The sequence below is a fragment of the Molothrus aeneus genome, chromosome 5 (genome assembly GCF_037042795.1).
Source record: "Molothrus aeneus isolate 106 chromosome 5, BPBGC_Maene_1.0, whole genome shotgun sequence".
Lineage (NCBI taxonomy): Eukaryota > Metazoa > Chordata > Aves > Passeriformes > Icteridae > Molothrus > Molothrus aeneus.
The window spans coordinates 25,275,952-25,298,098 of record NC_089650.1 but is presented as its reverse complement, the minus strand read 5'-3'; the positions used below and the strand labels follow the sequence as shown (position 1 = coordinate 25,298,098).

Sequence of the window (22,147 nt, the reverse complement as noted above, 5' to 3'; positions counted from 1 at the left end):
AAATTTTCTTAACTACCTGTAAGTAGAAAGTGGAGTTGAAATTACATGCATTTGCTCACCAGCCAGGACAGCACAGGAAAGTATTTGAAAGACTGAACAGCCATAACAAGTACATTTGTCAGATCACTCCAGCACATGGCTTTTGGCTAAAAAAAAGAAAGAAGCAAAAAAAACCCAATAACAAAACCACAAAAAACCCAACCAACCAAAAAATTCCCCAAACCAACACATGAACTGTTTTGCATACTTAATTAAGATGAGCACAAGACCAAGAAGTTTGAGATCTGAGGCTGCTATGTGCTTGCTATAATATGGCATCTTTCAGAAACAGAAATGATAGCAAAATCAGCTGTTAAATCAGTGACACATGGCCAAAACAGTTGTATAGTTAATGCCTTAACTCCTGCTAGACCAAATCTAAAATTATTTTTAAAAATGTAATGATAATGTAGGAATTGATTCCAGTACACACCTGCTTTTTTGTCCATATCAAGGCATTTTATTGAGGTATAAACTTTGCAGAAGATGAGGTAACAATTTGCATAGGACTTACTTACACAAAATAACTTCACAATTAAAATTTAATTGGCATTAACTACTGCATGTGGAGGACTGATAACTCTTGCTTGTTAAATTCTCCTCACTGCACAGTTCTGTTAATGCTAGTGGTAGGACCATGTAGTATAAGGTACAGAAGTTGTGGGTAATGAAACCAGACTGAGAATGCTTTCATGCCAACATTGCAGCTGCTTTTCATCAGCTGTTTGTTCAGGGATGACTGAGACAGACAATGCTTGCTGCAGCTTAAAGTAAGCTGGCCCAATTCAAGAAAAGGGATGCTAATGTTCTTGTAGCAGTGACAGTGGGGTGAGTAAGTGTGGTTTTATTGTAGGGGGGGTTACTGAGCTTTTTACTTGTTTGTTTAAGAAAACTTTTTAAATTTTTGGAATAAAAAAGCCCCTGGTTGTTAAATTACTTTGAATTTGGCACTTGAGTTTTAAAATGTCAGGTTTGTTAAGGCTAAAACATGCAAGTCTTGATAAAGATACATTCTTGTGTTATTAAACACTCCTCTTACATACTTACATGAAAATAACTTCATGCTCTATTTCCTCAAGCTCAGATTTTAAGAAATTCTATCAGTGTATCTTTAGTATAGCCATTCAAGCTTGCAAAATAATTCCACAGAAAGTTGCCTACAAAACATTCAGTTACCATCTGACATGTTTTAACATTCCTTGCTGGTGAATGTCAATATTCTAAGACCTAGTAGCAATTCCTCCAAGACAGTAAGAATCACGGTATCATTAGAACTATACTATAAAATGTACACAAGCCTATACAGAAAATTAACCAGACAAATACCAGTTGCCCATTGAAGTAAATTTCTAAACCAATTCAAAAATATTATCAAAATACAAAACCAGCTTAAAAAAATAGCCTGAGGTAAAAGTTAAATGCACATAGCAATCTCTTCTTATAAAAATAGCTGTATTGAAATTCTAGGTACTTTGAAAGTTACTTATTGTCAATAAAAACTTTTGCTAACCATTGTAAAGAGTACTTCAACTAATACAAAACTATATAAACATTGAAAAAGTACAATACTGTACTTCATTTTAAAAATACATAGTTATGACAATTTAAACCTTTACCATACACACAGTTAACTGGCTTTGGATTAGCTGCTACTGTTGTCCATGGAAGAGCCAGCTAATTCTGTGTGCTGCTGACTTTCAGCTGTGCTAGGACAAGGGACTCTACCATGTCCATTTGCCTGAGTAAGTCGTTGGCTGTAAAACAAAATGTAGGCTTGAGCCTTGCATACTTCTTCCATAGTGCACATGTTGAGTTTTGAATCATTGCAGTGTACCCAAAATCCTGCAATAAGGAAATATACCAGAAAAAAAAAAGTCATCAGGACACTGATTTTAAGTAATTGCACCATATTTAATAATTAATTAGTGTTTGATCCTATTAATGAGTTGTGTACAAATAGTAAACTGTTTCAGTTGATCTGGTTTATTTACCTCAATGTTTTAAAAACCCAGCTCAGCTTCCTCAGATTTACAAGAGAGTTTATAGCTAGAACACATTTAACAAGGCAACACAAAAACTGAACTGTTGCTCTACAGAGCTGCAGTTCTCCTTTCAGGCAGATCAGCTACAATTGATTCCCTTTTAATTTGAGAAAAGACTTTCTTTGTATCAGTTTAGAATTAGGAAGACCCCTTTCTCCCTCAGTGCTCATGTCCCAGCTGGTTCCTACCTCCTTCAGAATTGTAGCAGTAGGCAGTGTAGTGCCCTGAGCCAAATCCTTTCCCGTGATGTATTACCACAGCGGACAAGTCGTAGATGAAGCCGTCAGGCAGGAGAGACTTGAGGGATTCCCTGCAGCAATAAGGCTCCATGTTTAGCATTTGCTCAAAACTAACATGTACACCAATCTTCTCACGGTGATTGCGTCCTGACCACCTGGGAAGTTAAACCAAATGAAAACTTATGGGTTTTTTAAGGAAAGAGCACAGCATTCTGAATTATGTTTGAACATAACATAATATTTTCACTATTACTCTGTGCACAAAATAAATGCTAGAGTTTTCTAAGCTTCCTCTTTCACTTCTTTATTTCAAGGCCTTTTAAATGTCTAAGGTACCTACTGTTCTCATCTTCTGAAACATCTATCTTAAGATCTGTGCAGTGGTGAGTATGAAGTATTTCCCACCTGTTATACCTCTTTGGTATTTCTCATTTATTCTATCTCATTTTCAGTTTCCTTTGTACGAGGAACAGACGGTACTGATGTTGTGCTATGAGTTCACAGAGATGCAGTGTCCACTTCCCTTCTTTGAGGCCAAATATATGTATGTATTTGGATACAGGATTGTTATCTGAGACTTCCACTGAATACAGTCCAGGTCTGTGCATTAGTGATTATGAGCATCCTACTCTACCATAAGATTAATTTTTACCAATAGAGTTCAGAGCAAGGTTGGTAGGTATTGACAGAAAACAAGGATAAAATAATTTTGGTACTAAAGTAGCAAGTACTAAAATCCAAAAAGTTAAAAGTTAAAGCTTAAATTTATAATATATCTTACTGATGTTTCAAGTGAACAAGGAAAAGAAGTTTCTAGTAACTATTTCTCACCATACTGGTAAAGGGAAACGAAACTGATGCTGAAAAACATTGATCCTAAGCAATGGTAGAGCAAGACGGAATCTGTCAGTTTGCAACACTTTTTGTTGTGGTACTACTTACCTAAACCGTTTAAGGTGTAATCTGAGAACCTGAGGTAGTCGACACACCATAAGCTGCTTCTGAGCTTCTGTGAGTATAACTGGTTTAGAAGAAAACTTCCTTCGTTTTGCTGAGGTCAAACACACAGTTACACAATACAAATCTTGGTAACAGCCTTACATTTCAGTCTAAATTTATCCACAGAATTTGTGTGGACCTAAATATTTATGGTACGTGCCTCCTTAAAAAGGATGTGCTCTGAGAGCTGATTTACAATGATTATTTTATGATGCAAGTAAAAAATACTTGTGGTCACTTACATTAGTCACCTTAATTTAAAAAGGTGATGGCTTCTTCAGCTGGGAGTACCCCATTAGTGTGTCATGAGACTGTATCTAAATGAAGCATCACACTTCAAAACATCTTTTGAACAATTTAATCTTCTAGGGGGCAAGTAACAGCTGTCAAGTGACCACAGCAGGACATAAGACGAAGGTCTTTGTTTGCATTATACTTTAAGACTCCTATACTTGCACTGTCAGTTTATATTTTACACAGAGAATGTATGCATGACTACATACTGCCTTTACTCACTGTTGCACTGATCACATGCATATATCTTTCCTTCCAAAGCTTCAGTTTCTGTAAACTTGGCCAGCATTTCTGTCAGCAGACATGGATACTGAGACGACATCTCCTTGCCATTGCAGTGATACCTCTCAGGAAACTCCAGGGACAGGTCCCAGAAACGTTCTATAGTATTTGATTTATTGTCACAGGCAAGGCATGTAACCTGTAAAAAAGATATTTCACCAGTTGTTTACACTCAAAAATGTACTTTGCTAAACAGGTACCATTACATAGCTCTAAAAAGAGATTATTTTTCCTAGAGATAACCAAGGGTAACCAAAGACAAGACAAAGTCATTTAACAACAGAGATGATACACCTAATTTCTTTTCTCTGAAGCAGCATGTCCAAAACTGGTATCACAAACAAGTAAGTGTTCTTATGTTTTACTGAGAAACAAAAACAGTGTCAAAATGTTCTGTCTGGGACTGTCCAAAAGAAAACAGCTGGTGAAGTCTCAGGAGTCTTTTCTCAAAAAGGAAAATTTACATGAGAAATTATAATGTAGGTTAATTTAAAAATGAATCAAAATAAATCAAAACCACACACACACACGCAAAAGAAAAAAAAAAAGGAACAGCTGGGGATTTTAAAGTCATATCCTTCTTACTTTGTAAGTCTTCCAGGGAAGTCTGGATTAGGAAGCACACTTCTTCAAAGAAAAATTAACAGGTAAAAATAATTTATTTCTTCTTTCAGTAAGTGGATCCATCGTCACACTAGGGAATGGACAAGCAGTAAGACAACATAAATAAAATGTAACGAAGTGAAGTGAGTCAACCTGGAAAATGCAGATACTACAGGCAGAAGACAATTAATTTATTATAACATTCAATTCTTAGGAAAATAAGTTAAAAGCAGTAGCTCTTCTAAGCTGGAAAGACAACATATTAGGTGTTGCATGCTTCCTATTTAGGAAATTACCACAAGTTATTCAGAACAACTGACACAAAGACATAGTAATAAAGGAATGAAAATTCATGTGACATCCAAAGATTGTTATTTCACAAGGACCCTTTTATATACTGCTGCTGCTCTACACAAATTTGGTGTAGTTCCCTTCAGTTTGCTTAGTAAGCCTACACAAGTGTGAAAGTACACTCGCTTTTGTTCAGATGCTCCTTTGTTTTCCTCTGAAGGTTTGCTGTTAGGTAATTATTTACCCTGCTTTGGTATTTCATGATGATTTATATAAGGCCCTATCTGTCACCTCATGGTGTCTTCCTCCTAGGTGTGTGTTCTTGTAACTGCACTCAGTAGCTGCAGCAGCTCATACTCCATCTCTGCATTAGCCACCGAGTGCACATGTGGATTTGTGTCCCAGCATGAACATTCAGCAGTGCAGTTAGGAAAGCTGTTAACTGCTTGAAGTTCTAAGATGAAAATGCCACTGCCTTGTTCTTAGAAAACAAAACTTCAAAACTTACATGGCAGAAAAGAGGAGATTCTTCTGTTTTAATTTACACTGTCAGGAGTGTCTTTTGCAAGTGCTAACATCTGGCAACATTTCAAAGCCACAAATTATTAGTAATTCAGAGCTGAAATCTAGACATGGGAGACAAAATGGTATGTTTGGCCACAGTTCAATCACACTCCAGCTTAATCCCAGAATGACCAATACATTTCTGCTGTACAAATGGGTAATTTTGCTGGGCCAAAAGTTTATTTGATTGATGAGTTATGTAAGAATTTGTTGCGCATGAATGCACACTTAAGATTAAGGAGCTCAGGATGTAGAACACATGTGACTCCAACACAGATAATTTTAACACATTTTGAGGTTTTAAATTTAGTGTATTACATTGATAATCTAGGTTAAGATCTTCTTTCCCAACTAGCTAATGAGTACTATCCCAGAGAAAAAGACATGAATAACTGATCCAGCTTCCAAGTTTTTCCCAGTCAAAAAACCTGAAGAACACAGATGCAATAAATCTGCTTCTCGTCATGCAACTGTGAGCAAAGCTGATTTGTGGGGACAAAACCCTGTACTGATACACAGCTGCATTTATTTCCTCCAATCCAAGCCAGTCCTCGCTGCAGCAGAGTTAAACTCGGGGATTCCTGTAGCTGCCAACAGCACGGTAACCCGACACACCCGGGCAAGAGCACCCAACCCCATCAGCCCCTGTGCGCTCCCTGCTCCTGGATGTGGTGGGAAAGGACAGCCAGGCACGGCCGCAACAAGGGTGGAAGTTTCTTTCTTAGCCAGGCCTGGGCTTACCAAGGGGCTTACTCAAAAAGCAGGAGGATTCCCAGCCTTCTGTGGAATTCATCTGCACTGGCCTGTCCACTGGCATTGGCTTGGTGACATTCCCATCACTCTTCTGTCTGTCCTAAAAGGGACTCCTTTATCTCAAGCTCCATTATCATTCACACAGTGCAACCCAGATTTTCTTTCTCCATGAGAGGGGCAGAAATTGTAAAAACTGTTCGAAAGTTGGTTGAGATTTTATAGAACACAAAACAAACCCCAAACATGAACTCAAAGGGCAAAAACTTTATGCATATTTCCAGTGTAACTTTGTATAGTATAAGTACGCACAACAGTAATAGGCAAGTGAGTCTACTCTAGCAATCTGGTTAGTGATGTCTATCTTTATGATTATACTTTATAAATTCAGAGTTTGATTCCACCTTCCCTTTGTAATTCAGAATTGCTATTACAAGAAGCTTTAATGCTGTCATTCATACCAAAGCAAATGAAAAGTACACACTAGAGCAAAGTAAATTACAGATTTTAACCAGTCTGAAATCTCTGCCTTATGTTCTGCCCTGACCACCCTCTCATGCCTTGAAACACGGGTACTAAACACAATTGTTTGGTTAAAGCTTAGTATTCAATCATGGGCCAAAGGCCAGACTGAAAAGAGCTGGATCAAATTGCTTGATTCAAGCTAAGCACTGGAGACTACTCAGACAAGCATCATTGTGGCCACAATAATGTGACAGACAGCCACTGCCCTGGATGGCATTCAGTGTAAATGCAGCCAAAGAAAATAGTTAACATATTGCTGCAGTAAAAGCCAACTTCATCATCAACTGTTTTGCCTATGCTCCCTGCACTTGCGTGGAAGAAACAAAACTCTTAACCACCTCTGCCCCAACTCTTTTTTTTCCTTTGTTGTTTTTAAGAAGAGTAAAATAGCCAGTCCCATTTTTGTGCTTTCACTAGATGAGACACATATATCATGATTAGTAACTCAATTTTTGCACAGGGAAGTAATTATAAGTTGAAGGGGATCTCTGGAATACAGCTAAAATGCATAATTCATATGACAGTCAGCATAAAAAAAAACCCAACTGAACTTTGTAGTGATAAGCATACAGTATCCTCAAAATGATCTTTATCTATTTAGCAGAATAACATAAAGCATAACCACAGGTAACTGCAGTCTGTGATTCAATGGCCTCTTTTAGATTAATTTAAAATGTTACTTTCATCTAGTTGGAAAACAACTTGACAAACACTTTGTAAGTCAGGCTAAACATAAAAACACAAAGACTAACACCAAAATATAGAAATCAGTATACATGACATCAACTGGTTTAAGAGCAAAGTGTCCCATTTACCTGCCTGAAGTTCTGTTCTTTCTAACAGTCTATTCAGTGGGAGACTTCATACCCAGCAGTACACCCTCAAACCCTCAGCATTCTCCCCTAAACTCCAACTCACAGCATACTACCCAAAACAGAAGGCTTTCAAACAACTCAAAAATCACATTTCCCCTTTTCTCAGACAATCTGTCCTGAAATATGCTTTAAGAATAGTTTACATACTACACTGGTTAGAACCTCCTTCACTCCTTGAGACCTGGTATATTCGTTTCTCTGATCACTGCACACTGTTATTCTGCTGTGCTGAGCAGGAGCAGCAAGAAGCATTTTGCTCAGATTCCATCTTAAAAATGATCAGGAAGTAATCAAACTGCTTAGGAAGTTTTAAGCATGCCCAGAGGTATCAGAAGCTAGTTCCTACCAGGCACTGCTATAAAAAATACTGGAGGCAATTTTTCTGAACTCTGAGAAGTCTGCAGATGACACGAAGCAGGAGGAGTGGCTGGTACGGCTGGCTGGGGCACTGCCACCCACTAGGAATGGGACAGGGCCAGGAAATAGGACCTTATGCAGCTCTACAAAAGGAAACACCACGTCCTGCTCCTGGGCATCAATCACCCAGGCACCAGTACAGGCTGGATGGGTGTGGTGGTGTTTGCAGGGTCCCAGGATGAGGGAAGAGATGAGAATGTTGACTCCGTGTTTCAGAAGGCTTGATTTATTATTTTATATTATATTAAAATGATATTATTATTTTATATTATATTAAAACTAAAAGAATAGAAGAAAGGATTTCATCAGAAGGCTAGCTAAGAATAGAAAAAGAATGATAACAAAGGCTTGTGACTGACCAAGACAGTCTGGACAGCTGGACTGTGATTGGCCATTAATTAGAAACAACCACATGAGACCAACCAATGATGCACCTGTTGCATTCCACAGCAGCAGATGATCATTGTTTACATTTCTCTCAGCTTCTCAGGAGAAAAAGCCCTAAGGAAAGGATTTTTCATAAAACATGTGACAGGTGGGAAGAGAGGATCTGGGGGACAAACCGTCCAGGAGCCAGAGATGTGCCCTTATGGCAAAGGAGGCCAACAGCCTCTGGAGCTGCATTCTGCAAAGCATCACCAGCAGGTCCAGGCAGGTGATCCCTGCCCCCTCCTCAGCTCCCACACAGCGGAAGTGCTGGGCCCAGTGCTCAGAAGAAAGGGAGACATGGATATGCTGGACTGAGTTCACCAAAGGGCCAGGAAGATGATGAAAGGCCTTGGACATAGCTGACATATAAGGACACACTCAGAGAGCTGGGACTGTTCAGCCCAGAGAAGGAAGTTCAAGGTGGATTTCATCCTTGTCCAAGAATTTCTGCTCATATGATTTCTGAGTACATGTGGCACACAATATAATCTGTTATTTCAATTTCTGGATTTTTAGAAACATACCTGTCCCCTTCCTTGCTTAATATGGACAAAGTTGAAATAAAGGTACTTTAAAAATTGTTGCATACTGTGCTATTTAGTTGGTACCATTTAAAAAAACACAAGCCAAGAAACTCTTGAGACAACAGCTAACATATTTGAGCTCTTGAAGTGTACTTTAGAGACCTGTGAGCCAGCGTGGATCAGTTTACCACTGCCACATGAGTTCAGAGCACAGCAGTTTCTCCTTTCCCACTGAAGGACTGAGGACAGGAGACAGTAAGCACCTTCCACAAGAGTATAAGCACTGAGGGATTGCAAAGAACTAGGGTTTTAACAGACAAATTGGGATCTCCTCAGAATCCCAATGGGTTTGAGAGGTATGAGCCACTTTCTCCATCACTGCAGGAAGACTAGCACATGAAGACAGAGCAGAGGGGAAGGGGTTTGCACCTACAATGCAGATCTTTACTTCTCTTAGACATACCAGTTATTGCAGTTTCACACTACTGCAAAGTAAAAGGCTGAAATCCTAAAACAGGTATTAGAATAAACATAAAATAAAAAAACAGAGGCAATTTGCTCAGACTATTCCTGGAGTTACCCATTGCCTAGTCTAGTATTCCATAAAATAGTAAAACATTTCAAGCAGCAGATGAAGGAAACTTACTTTAAATCAGCTGAGAAAATAGCAAAACATAAACAACTACTTCATCTATGACATCACCCAAAACTTTTTCTAGTTATCAAAAGCACGAGATCTAGTTCTCTAGTAAACTATCTATCTAGTTATGAAAAAAGCACAAGATTCTCAAACACTTAATTCTCTGCTTCCTTAATCTTAGATCCTAAATTCAGTTAGTGCTGAACCAGGCAGCACTTCAATAGCAACAGACTGATGGCAAACTCAGGATTATGACTTCCCTTCAAGTTAAATTAGAACTAGAAGAAGGGGGGAAAAGTTGAGCTGCACATGTGAAAGTAATGTGAAACCTAAGTAAACACACAGCTTATCAGCACCGTAAGGGATCCTATGTGTTCTTTATCAAGAGTAGCTCATAGTATTCCTGAGGTTTGAAGGTCAGGAAGATTGACTTCATGGCACTTGAGTATCTCACAGAATCAAGTATCTTGAAATTATATTCTCTGTACAAAGAGTAAGTATGGTAGCATTTCAGGGGCTCTAAAACAGAAGGCAACTGCACACAGAAACACACTCCCCAATTCCCCTTTCTCAATAAAGTAAGATGCAACTTAACACACTAGAATAAAATCCTGTCTTATTTTTAATAAGGGCAGCTTGGAACAGGTCCAATTATCTTCTAGAGAGAAGCTGTAATACTGTCACAGTATTACTATATTTATTTTTATTACTATGTTTATCACAGTTTTACATTATCTTGTACGTAGATAAAGTTAAGCCTGTAAGGACTAAACATACACTCATTGCTTTTAAGAGCAAACACTGTCCAAGATGCAATGACACAGCAAGAAGTTTGGGGTTTTTTCCAGCCCTGCATGGGTGTTTTCTTGCCTTTTCTGTTAACTTCATTAATGCAGTTCTGACAAACGCCTAGTGAAATCATGATGTAGGAATCTTACTGAGGAAAGGAAAATAATTGCCTAACAGAGTTTTTAGAGTTCATCTTTCCGTGTGCAAACACCAGGGACTAAATCATTAAGATGATCTGAATATATTTTACAAGGAAGGAATTTAAATCTTCAGGCCTTCCCTTTTCCTTATAATATTTATCATGTTCAAAACCACAGGTGAAAACAAAACTAAAAAAAAAAAAAAAAAAGGAGTGGCTAAAGACAAAGGGAACACTGGGAGGGGTAAAGTGTTGGAACAGTCTGTGGGAACTGCCTAATGAGCCAGGGAGAAATTACTAGATAACAGCCTCAATACTCTTTTTCTTGCTCCTCTCACTTCAGTGAGGCAATCTTGACTTGATCAAGGCTGTATTCTGCACACAGACATGGAGCAGCTGCAATAAGAGCTGTATGTAGTCACACAAGTCAGAGGATACCTCAAAACTGCCTAATTCCCTTTCTGGTTTACTCAATACTGAGGAAGTGAGGATTTTTCCTTTGTTTTGTAATGGTTTTGTTTTAGTTTACTCATTAGAGAATTCTCACTACTCCTCTCCTGGTCTCAGGAAGGTGGGAGGGTTTCTAGTCACAAACCTCTCCATATAAAGCTAAAAATATGTGAAAGTAGTTATTACTGAAATGATGCTGTGTCTTTAGAGCCTTGAAAATTCTTACTAAACCATGAATCCTGTAGGGCGGTTTGCAACGCAAGCAAACCTTGTCACTATTCCTAAAAAAATAACCTTATTTTGCTGGCAAAATTGCTATTTTGGAGAGGAATGGAATTTTCAAACCAAAAACTCTTTAATGACATAATATACTAAACACTTCCAGTTGTGCAACACTGATACAAGATATCTAGTGCCCAAGGAAAGGAAGCATGCCACAGAGGTGCTGGTACTCTGGGCCAGGCAGAAGGTGGCTGGTGATACAGTTTTATTGATAGATCAAACAGTTTCCAGTAGCTTCACAAAACCTAATATGACTGAGGGCTGACTTATGCTGCAAACAACCCTGTCACATTCCTATGAAGTTTACAAGGATCGTAGCAGTAAGCAATCCTACTTTAGTCAAAAAGCACTTGGATTTCTAGTTTTACATAATAAAACATTAAACCATCAATCAACTAGTCAGAATACCAGGAACAGACATTTTTGTGTTAAGCTTTTTTTTTTACACACAATATTCATCAAATGCTTCCACACTCCCTCCGTTAACATGTTCATGTATACTACAGATCCATTCCAGGAGCCAAGAACTTCCCAACTTCTGTTCCTGCTGCAATGTGGTTAGTTTTTAGATTAATTTAACAGAAACAAGCATTTGTTTGTTCAGTCAGAATTCAGACACTTATACACACTGTTGGGATATGCATAATAGCAGTGGACACACTGAAATACTTAACAAGGAGCTGAGAAGCAGGGAAAAAAAAAAGAAGTCATGCAGAAAGGAGAACCACCATTGCCTCCACCCCACAAATTTGGTTCCTGTGTTGACAGAGCCTTCTGTATCTTTGTGTTGCAATAGAAAAGAAGTATTAGTATTTCTGTACATAAAAGCTTGACATGCAATTACTCACTGGTAATCAAGCTCAAATTCAAGCTGTTTAGTGAAATAATATCCTGTTTGACATCCCTTACCTAATCAGTTTCTACTTACACTAGATTAACCTTCCTTAACACCTTTTATCTAGTAGTGCTATAGTGATAAGCCAGATACTTGAAATTGTAAATTCTTCATTCCTTCAGATGAGTTGGTGCTTAACAGCAAATACAAGTATTTCTCAGTAGGTGGAAAGGTGTGTTTTAAAATAACAAATGTAAGACTTTTATGATTAACAGGTGTATTGGGTTTGAATGGCCTAGGTTTTGGTAGTGGAGGGCTACAGAGTGGCATTTATTCAAACCGTGTAATATTTCTTCTGAAACTGTAATATATCCTCACCATCCCCCCTCAACAGTTATAAATGTATAAACCTTTGAAGTATGTCCATACCTGACTGACTAGAGTAAATCCAGAACTATAAATCATTAAACACCTTTAAAAAAGTAATCATAAAACATACCTGACTTAACAACTGTCCATGAAAAATGTTGTTAACCACATTCAAAACCTGCTTTATAAGTTTTCTTTGAGAAGCAGGGATGAGAGCTGGGTATCTGGTCCCTGTAGTCTCCAGCTCCTGCTGTACTTTATCCAAAAGTTCACAGAGAAATTCCTGAGCATCTTGTTGTGCATACCCTCTGAAGGCTGGAATTAGTCTCCACACAGAATGAAGCATGGCAAAAGGAGACACCAGTGCCCATTTGCCAGACCACATAACCTGGAATAGAGTATGCAACTCATGACAGAGAGAAATATGTTTTGAACTGGGCTCCCTGGGCTGAATAAGTTCCATACTTTTTGATGCTCCTCCACTTAATCCAGAGGATAAACTAGGCCGCCTCACAGAATATGATCCCTTTACTTTTTCTTGGTTTTCATTCATGTGTAATGTCGAGGAAGCTATTGACAGGTGTTTGGATGAAGATCTTGTTTTACCATTGGTTGCTGTTGCCAGCAGTTCCTGAGTTTGGTTGAGATCAAGCTTTAAAAAGCATTCTCGAAAAATAAGTAAGTGACTTAATACCTGCAGGACAGAATTCATATAGCATGTGTTTCCCAGGTTTCTCAGTCCTGTGACTCCAGGAGTCACAGTAGGCCTTCGTTTAATTGGAGAGTCACTTATTTTTTTCAATCTCAGTTCTTCTGAGGTATATGTTTCTTTCAACTCTGCCAAAAACTCCATGTGCTGTGATGTTTTTTGAGGGCAGGGTTCTGGTTTTGAGGACATTCTAATCTGATTTTGTAAACGACTGCTCTTTCTTGGAGGCATCTTTTCCATCTCTGCTTTCAACTCACGCTTTCGTTCTTGTCTCCTCTTCCTAGCTTCATCCTTTTTTAGCTCTGCTTCTTCTTGACGTCTCTCTTCTTCCAAAATCCTCTTTCCAGTAGGTGTCAACTCAAGCCACGATCTGAACACTTTGCCGAGGACGGCACGCCGTCGGTGCCAGAGAGCCGTGAACATCCTGTCTTCATTCCGAAGCGTGGCTTGGGCACCGCCGTGTGCAAGGTAGGAATCATCGCTGGTACCCATAGAACGCAAAGTCCTCCCACTTCGAGTAGTGCACTCATAGTTTTGACTCTTGATTGCACTTAACGTACTCCGCAAGAGCTTTAAGTCTCCGGTTGCGTTGTCATTGAGAACGTAATCGTCGCAGAGATAGCAGAACACGTACAGCTCGTTCACCTCCAATGCCACAGGGTGGCTGCTCTCCTGAAAGTGCTTTAGTGCATGCTCTTCGATGTACCTGCCACATGCCACGTGCGAGCAGCTGAGGCACGCCCACACCGACTCCGTGGTATTGCAGTCCATGCAATGCCATTTCTGAGGATTGAGAATGGAGTGATCTTGGGCAAGGCGCAGACGTCCTACGTGCTTACACTTATCCATCGTTAAAACTGAAACTGCAGAAATATGCTGGCAAAACACATCATCCAAACTATTTTCTGCCTGTGAGATTTCAATCTGCAACTAAAAAAAAAAAGAAAGTTATAGTTCATAAATACCCAACCGTATCTCTTTTACAGGAGTCAGTGTACCACTTTCATATTAAGATGAAGATCACTATCATCATCCAGCTGAGTCCCACCAAACATGTGAAAGAAATCAGTCACGTGGAGCCACACACATACTCAACACCTTCAACAGCAGTTCCACTTTCACACTAAATTGCCTGCATACCACTGTTTATATTCCAAGGGCTTTGTGGCTCAGGACTGAAGCATACTAGCTACACTTTAGGCCTGGTTTGGTTTTTCTTATTAAGGGTCACTGATTTTGTTAAAAGATGCTGTTACAGAGTTCCCATTCAAGAGTGGGAGAGGCTGTTCAGAGAAGCTGCGGATGCTCCCATCCCTAGAACTGTTCAGAGCCAGGTGGGATTGGACTTTAAACAACTGGATCTAATTGGAGGTGTCCCTCCACACAGCAGGGAATAGGACTACAGGATCCTTATGGTCCCTTGCAACTCAAACCACAGTGAGATTCCAAAATTCTCCTATTAATTCTACCCCTAAGCATACAGGTGCAGAAGTGCAAAGTTCACTTAAATTTATTATGTTTACATAGTGCCAACAGTTCAGACAAGTGAGGCTTTATACAACTCAAACTCTTAATTAATCCATACCTTTAATTAAATCACTGATCCTCTGTGCCCATTATACTATTTCTATAATAAAGTATCTTAAATTTTAACACATCATCCTAACACCTCTGAAAGAGCAACTTAGCAAAGCAGAACTTGATTTCTTTAGATAGAAATACCAGGAGGTATCTACATCAGTTACCACAAACTTTATAAAAACTTTCTAATTCAGCTCTTCAAAAGTTCATTTAAAAATCTGACTAGCACTGGCTTATATCTTTTATTAAGTTTGTATGGTTACATTTATTTGTTCAAAGCTGCTGTTTTTGCTTCTTCCTTTAAGGGGCATTTACCCAAAACAGACAGTCTTTGATTAGCAAAAAATTAAAGAGACAGTGATTCATTCTTGTTTTTACTACTTTGACTATCTTGAACATCTAGAGAAAAATGGTAACAGTGCTATGATGCATCAGGAAATGATTACATTTGATCTGGGGCATTTGTGCCCACCATATATATCACTGACCAGAAGGGCCAAAGAGCACACAGCACCAGTACCACTAGGCACAGTGCTTGCCAGATGAAACAATTTATTCACCTGAGGAGTTCAAGGCTTTGTCAAATATTCAGTCTAGGCCAAGTGAGATGAGTTTGCCATTACAAATACATGCTCTGGACCCAGCTTAGACTGTACAGTATAAAGGTCCAGGATTCTATGCTTTACAGGTGAATAAACCATACTACAAAAACACTGAGTGATTTACACAACTCTGGATGGAACCAAAAAACTTTATTCCCGCTATTAGCCTTAAATATGCTAATATTTATCAATTTCTACAGTTCTGAAAAACTGAATAGGCTTCTCAATATAGAACAGATGTTTAGTGTAAAATAAGCATTAGCTAGAGGGAATCCTAATGTACAACAACACGACACCACTAAGGAAGGGAAACAAGTAAAAGGTTGCAGATGGCTAGAAAAGAAGCTCTAATTTTCATCTGGTACTTTGATAAAAACTGTCATTAAAAGATTCAACCAAAAATGGCTTTGTTTGATCAATTGGCCCATGGCTAGTGCCTTTTAAAATGTTACAATACAGATACCAACATAAGAGCTGAAATAAGTCTCTAAGCACATAATCAGCACCCAGCATTGCATGTGCTATATAGAATTTATTCTGTAATGAAGAAAAGCTTGAACCAGCTGTAGAGAAACTAAAAAACTGTACTTTTAATCTCTACTATTAATCTCTCTGACATTCTGGCTAAGAGTTGTTTCCAGTCCATACTGACTGCACCAAAGAATTTCAGGCACCACAACCTCTGGGGAGCCATCCAGCAGCTCCCCAAGATCAAGTACCAGCCACAGCATACTGGGGGAAGTCGAGATCTCCTGTGTGCTATGGTCAGCAGATCACAAAAGTAAGGGCATGTTTAACTCTTTCATCTTGTTGCACCCATAACATTCATTCCTTCTAAAGTGCAATCTTATCTGCAGGCTGCTAATTAGATTCTTTTACAAATAATTGTGCACAGTAAGTTTGCTTTTTATATTGTCTTTATAAATAAGATCATCAGCATCATCTCATGTCTTCTAGTCTGACAACCTCTTTTCCACAGCAAAGGGGAACTTTTGTAACACTGTAAAATTCAGGATAGTAATACATATGTAAAGTGTGCTGCAATAATTAAATATGGTACAGAGAATTTTAAGGGACTTCTCTTTCTGGTTTTGGACTAACATATATAGATTCTATTGCATAACATATTAGTAACAGTCCTTTCCAGCAGACCAGAAAAGAACACTAAACCCTGCCTTCCCACAGGGCTGTCACACACAGCAATGCTGTCAGTCACAGCAATCTGAGGGGCCAACTCTTTCTGGGTTTGGTAAAGTCACTGTGTAAACCCTGTGCCTTATTTTTCCTTCCTTTTAATACTACATGAGCAGATTATTTTTTTCACACTTTTAAAAACATTCTCAAGACTAAAACTGCTTACATGCCTCAGTGTAAGCAGATATTGGACTGAGGACAAAAACAGTCCACTGATTCCTGGACAGCCACTGTGTAAATCAGGACTGCACATTCAAGCTCCTCACGCAAAAGCAGCATAATTCTACGAAAGAGCAAGATCAGCACCTCGAAGGGAAAAACCTAAAGCCCCAGCTCCCCCACCAGCAAGCAAGCCAGCATGACATTTTCCCACCTACGTCGATGTGTGGAGAAAAGAGACAGGGTGGAAGGGGGAAGGGGAGGAAACATCTTAGCATGGGAGAAGTCTTTCTTTGAAAAAAAGTGAGGAAATCAAAATGCAGTTTGGTCAAAAAGGCAGCAATATCTGAAAACACTGCAAAAAAGCTTAGAGTACAAAAGTGAGACAAGAAAACTTCAGATGAATGTCAAGCAGCACACTGACAGAGTGAATGTTTGAAGTACTGAGACTGCATCAACCCACAACATTTAAAAACTGTACCTTAGAACCAAAACTTGGCAAAAGATCTCAGGGTAAAAAACAGGAGTGAAGTGACAATGATGGAAGAAACAGGAAAAATACTGCACACTCATTCCCACACCTGAAAACTGCAGCTGGAATAAAATAGTACAATCTAATGCTCTGATGTTAAAATTCCCTAAAGGAAGTTATTCAGCCCTAGTTTCTGCATTCTTCTCTCCTGAGGTTCAGTTCTGTGCACACACACAAAGAAACTTTGAATTAGTTGACCAGCACTTCAGAGATCAAGCCCCCCTCTGAGTTCTTACCACAGACCTGAGCTGAAGTAGTAAGCAAAATAACAACTACTAGCATATAGAATAGTACTATTGAAAGCACTAAGTTGTCTGGAAACAGAGAGATACACAGAAGTTTTTTCTTGCACCAAAGTTTCACAAGCTAGAAACAAAGATATATAGAAAAGGATTTTTTTATTGTACCATACTTCAGCCTGACACATTAATTCCTTTTGTTCCACTCAAAGGCTGGCAAAATTTACATTTTTAGGTAATTAATGAGCTGAAAAAGCACTTGATGCCAAAACCAACTTAGAAGTCATGAAAATTGATGGTTTTCTTCCATTTCTTCTCCATAAAAAAAAAATCAAGATTTTAACAATTTAAGGGTGATTTTCACAGCTAAATTCATAAATATAACTATAAACGAAAGGCTGAATTTTACCTTAGTCACTACTTGTGTAATTAAGTGCCTGACACATAAATGAGAAGTCTCCAACACTAGACTAGAAATGCAGTACACAGAGTTTTACAATTATATACACACTCGTGTGTGTGCTCTTGTGCCCCATTTATATTCTGGCTTTTAAATCAGATGACTGTTTACCAACTGACTCCCATCAGGTTCAGAGTACCTGCTGAATATCTGAAAACGCAGGAATCATGGGTACTTAAACAACTCAAAAGTTTTAGATAACAAATTCAGTAACTAGAAGGCAGATGTACTGCTTTACTGCTTTTTTAAACGAGTTTCTTTAAGAAAACAACTCAATAAAACACTTATGTGCATAACTTCCAGCTGCAGTACAGTCCTGCAGGCGTAACAATTTAGACTTGAAATCAAAGCAGCACTTCAAAAAGAAATTTTGTGAATTATTTCCGATTTCTAACAGAACAGCCCTTGACAAGAAACCCCCCGGTCTCCCTTCCTTGGAGCCGTGCCATTGAACTTTTTTTGCTCTATTTTTTTTCTTTTACAGCTAAAGCATGTACACCCAGTGTGCTGCCTAGAAGTGGCCATTTAGCCCAGGACACCAGAGACAGCGGTACATCTTTACATTGGATGTCTACTGCTGCAAATAACCGCGCGTTTCCTGCAGTGCAGACTTGACGATAAACAAACAACACAGATTGAAGCACTTTCACACAGGCACCAAAAACACTGATTAAAACACACAGGCACTTCTTACTGATCTGAAGTTACACTTGACAGTTGAGCTCGTTTAGAAAAACGAGCATCTCTGACAGCTCTGACAGCTCCAGCTCTGACAGCCCTGCAAGTACAGACACCCCGGCAAGGCTGGCCAGGGCTCGGTGCCGCGGGGCCGGTCCCGCAGAAGGGCCGGCGCTCCCCGACATGGCGCGACTTCGCCTCGGCCACCACAGGCGGGAGCCCAGAGCAGCGGGCCCTGCTCACCGCCGCCCTGCGCTCCTCCCGCGCTCTCCCTCACCTCGACGCCCTCCCGGCCCCCCTCAGGGACGCGTACGACAGCGGGCCCCGTGCCGGGGCTCCCCGCCACACAGCGAGCGCGGCGGGCAGACGGCAGCACCCCTGCTGCCCGGCGGGGGTGGCCGGTCCCAGGGTCCCGCTCCCCCGTGCCTGGCTCGCCCCCGCGACAACGAGCACCTCCTCCTCAGATGTCCCTCCGCAAACAGCGCGCCGCCGCTACCGTCCCTCCCCAAGGAAAAGGCGCCGGTGTTTCCCGCCCCGCGCTCCCCTCCGCCGGGCACCTGCTCCCCGCAGGCCGGCCCTGGGCAGGCTGGCAGCGCCGCCGCGCCGCTGCCGCTGCCGCTCCCGCCCGCCGGTCCCGCACGCACCCTTCACCCGCCGCCATCTTGGGCGCCCCGAGCCGCCGCCGCCGCCGCCGCCGCCTCGGAGCGGCCCCTCCACGACGTCAGTGCCGCGCGGGGCCGCCCCCGCCCGCCCCACGCCCCCGCCCGGACGGGGAGCGCGGCGGGCGGCGGGGGCCCGCGAGGAAACGCGCGGCGGCGGCGGCGGCGGCGGCGGGGGAGTGCCGCGAACCCGCACCCCCGCGGCTGCCCCGGGCCCTACCGCCGCCCCGCACCCACCTGCCCATCGCCATGTGCCGGCGGCGCGTCTGTCACCAGATTTGTAGTGGCAACCGAAGTCCTTCCCACGTCTCCTCCCACCTCCCCCGGCCTCCCCCGCCCGCCGGGCCGAGCGGGCCGGTCCCGCGGGGCCGGACGCGGGCAGCCCGGTGGGAATCGCCGTTGGTCAGTTCCCGAGGTGCCGAGGAGCTGCCGCTGCCCCGGGCCGTGGCCGCGGGGCACCTGTTTGCCCCGAGGTAGGTCCGTACCCAGCCGGGAAGAAGCGGGCTCTTAGGCCCCCCAGGAGTGGGTGTCCAGATTTGCTTCTTACATTTTCACCCGTGATTTGTCATCGGTGGCTTCATCCTTGTCCGAGCACAGCACAGCGGGAGCTCCGTGGGCTGAGCACTGCCCTGCGCCCCAGGCCTCGCCCGGTGGCTCCTCGGCTCGCAGGTGCCACCAGGAGCCATCTCTGGCCTGGGCGCTGCCTGTACGTGACAGCCACACACCGTACCGGAGATCTCAGCCCATAAAACTCCTTCATATCATATCTCTGTGCGTGTTGTTTGTGGAAACTTCTGCAAGGCAGCTCACGTGATAAAAAAACACAGTCTCTTATCAGGTCCTTGTTACCCATGTATTGAGTACTTTTTCAGTCTCAGGTTTCATTACAGGAACTTAAATTGGCAAAGGCTTGTGTACTCACATCCTGCAGATGTCCTGGTTTTTAAATTTGACGCTTCTTTACACTGATACTTTTAGAACTAAAGTTTCTGAAGTGTAGCCAACTGTTTTTAGCTGCTTTCCAATTCTGCTGGCGCTGAACTGATTTACACTTGTGCATGCCTTCTGCTCTGCCCTGTGTACAGGCAGGCTGTGTTTGGGGCAAGAGGAATCTGGTGAAAAACACCCCGTGACTGGGCAGCATCATTTTCTGCATCCATGCTGAAGCAGGCTGGCTTGTGGTTTCTGTGAACCTGCTCAGAAAGTCAGTGTGCGGTGCTTCTGGCCATTGCCAAACGTAGTTTGAATCCGTTATGCATTAGCATGTTTTCATGACAGCATCAAAATCTCGCACATCTGTTTCTGTTTCTAGTTGTGTCATCAGAGAAAATGTGTTTCAGTTTAAATGTTTAAATCTATAGGCCATGGTTGCCTCAATTCTGCTCCAGCAGTGCATTCCCATTCTTTCTGTTTCTGATGAGGCTGCTGAGATGGTATTAGCAGGATGTGGCCATTTGTCTGCAGGGTCACTTTATCATGGTGCTTTCAGAAGCGCATAAAAAATGTATACAGATAAAGCCACCAGGCTTCAAATCTGTTTCAAACTTCTAACTTTAAAGCGAAAAATACTATTGCCTAATCAAAATATTTATTGGAATTGTTCATGCTTAGTAATTCCACACATTTGCATATCCCTATTAGGTGTTTTAAGATAACTTTAACAATTTTTAAATAACTATTTTTTCAAGTTCCTATCTTCATCTTTAACACCAGCAGTTTCTTCTTGAGTCATGGTTGGCAAACTAACCCTTCCATGCTTTTTCTTGCTGACTCACTTGTCAGAATCTCAATCCAGCTGTGCGTGCACGCCTGTGCATTGGTTAAGTGGATGTTGGATCTGCTGTCCAGACCAGACTGGCCATCCCTACTGCGACCTCTTCAGCTGCCTTTGCAGGCTGCTGTCACCAGGGCTCCTCAGCTCCGGGAGCCTCTAGAGGGGGAGTCCAAGTTCCTGATGCCTCCACACACCTTGGAGGTCTTGTCCATGGTGTCCGGGTGAATGAATTATAGGTGAGGCTCAGGATATTACCGTGCAGGGCACTGAGAAAGAATCCCAAATCCTGCTTTTCCTAAGCATCCTGAGGAGACTTTGATCTGCGCTGCTCACAGGAAGGCTGAGGCCAGCAATGCAAATGAAAATGGTGGCTCTCAGCTATGCACATACTTACCCCCACTCTCAGCTCACTCAGACACAGCCTGAGGCCTTGTCACCAGCTCTCTTTATATCCTAAATGGCCACTTTAAGCAGCTATTCCCAAAGTGATTATGACCCTCAAGAAATATTTTTTATTTATGACAATTTTAAATGTTGTAGTCTTACCATCTCTCTAACACCCCTTTCTCTTTCATCAAATAGTGCCTGTACATCCAAAGCCTGTTCCAGTGATAACACAGATTTGCCATGTCTCTGCTGCTTCTGCAAGTATCTGATTTAACACAGAATAAAGTTAGTATTTTTTTCATGTTTGTGTATGGCTTCCCTGTGTTAATGGACAACATTTCAGCTGATATTCACTAAGCACGTTTCATATCCTTACTGTTTAAGGCAGACTTCAATCTTTGTTCCTGCCACATTGGCTAATCCATTGTAAAACATTGATTTGGAGCTGGGTTTTGGCTTTGGCATAACAAATAAATCACTGAATTGCCATATGCTGCTCTTAGCATATCTGCTCTGCTTCCTGTGTGCCTTTAGTGACATCCCGCTTAAAATTTTTCACCTTCCTTTAACCTTTCTCTGAGTCATGTATTTATTCTTCTAAGTAACATCCACCTTAAAAACATTCAAGGCTGATCAGAGAATTCCTGAGCCTTAGGGACATTACTTAGGCTCAAGTAATTTCCACCATCCAGACATTACAGCTAGAATGTTGTGATTTATTGAGACAGACTGAAATTGATTTCCCAAATGTAGTTTAATTTAAAATTCATTGGGCATTTATAAAAATGGATGACAG

At 41.3% G+C, this 22,147-nt stretch overlaps 1 protein-coding gene across 1 annotated transcript; it reads right to left on the bottom strand.

The window, feature by feature from the left end:
* Positions 1-478: 478 nt before the first annotated feature.
* USP44 (ubiquitin specific peptidase 44) lies at positions 479-19,197 on the bottom strand. Its single transcript, XM_066550512.1, has 6 exons — positions 19,176-19,197; positions 12,508-14,016; positions 3,836-4,034; positions 3,263-3,371; positions 2,270-2,475; positions 479-1,881 (listed from the first exon to the last, which is right to left on the bottom strand). Exons 2-6 carry the CDS (start codon positions 13,933-13,935, stop codon positions 1,682-1,684), a joined length of 2,142 nt encoding a protein of 713 aa, XP_066406609.1. The 5' UTR covers positions 13,936-14,016; positions 19,176-19,197; the 3' UTR covers positions 479-1,681.
* Between the last annotated feature and the right edge of the window lie 2,950 nt (positions 19,198-22,147).

What these genes read in the sequence shown, in the direction of transcription:
- USP44 (XM_066550512.1), bottom strand. Translation starts at nt 13,935, where the DNA reads ATGGATAAGTGTAAGCACGTAGGACGTCTGCGCCTTGCCCAAGATCAC. An exon ending in ATGGACAGTTGTTAAGTCAG is followed by an intron (nt 4,035 to 12,507) that starts GTATGTTTTATG and finishes TCTTTTTTACAG; the next exon opens with GTTACATGCCTTGCCTGTGA. An exon ending in CTGCTACAATTCTGAAGGAG is followed by an intron (nt 1,882 to 2,269) that starts GTAGGAACCAGC and finishes TCCTTATTGCAG; the next exon opens with GATTTTGGGTACACTGCAAT.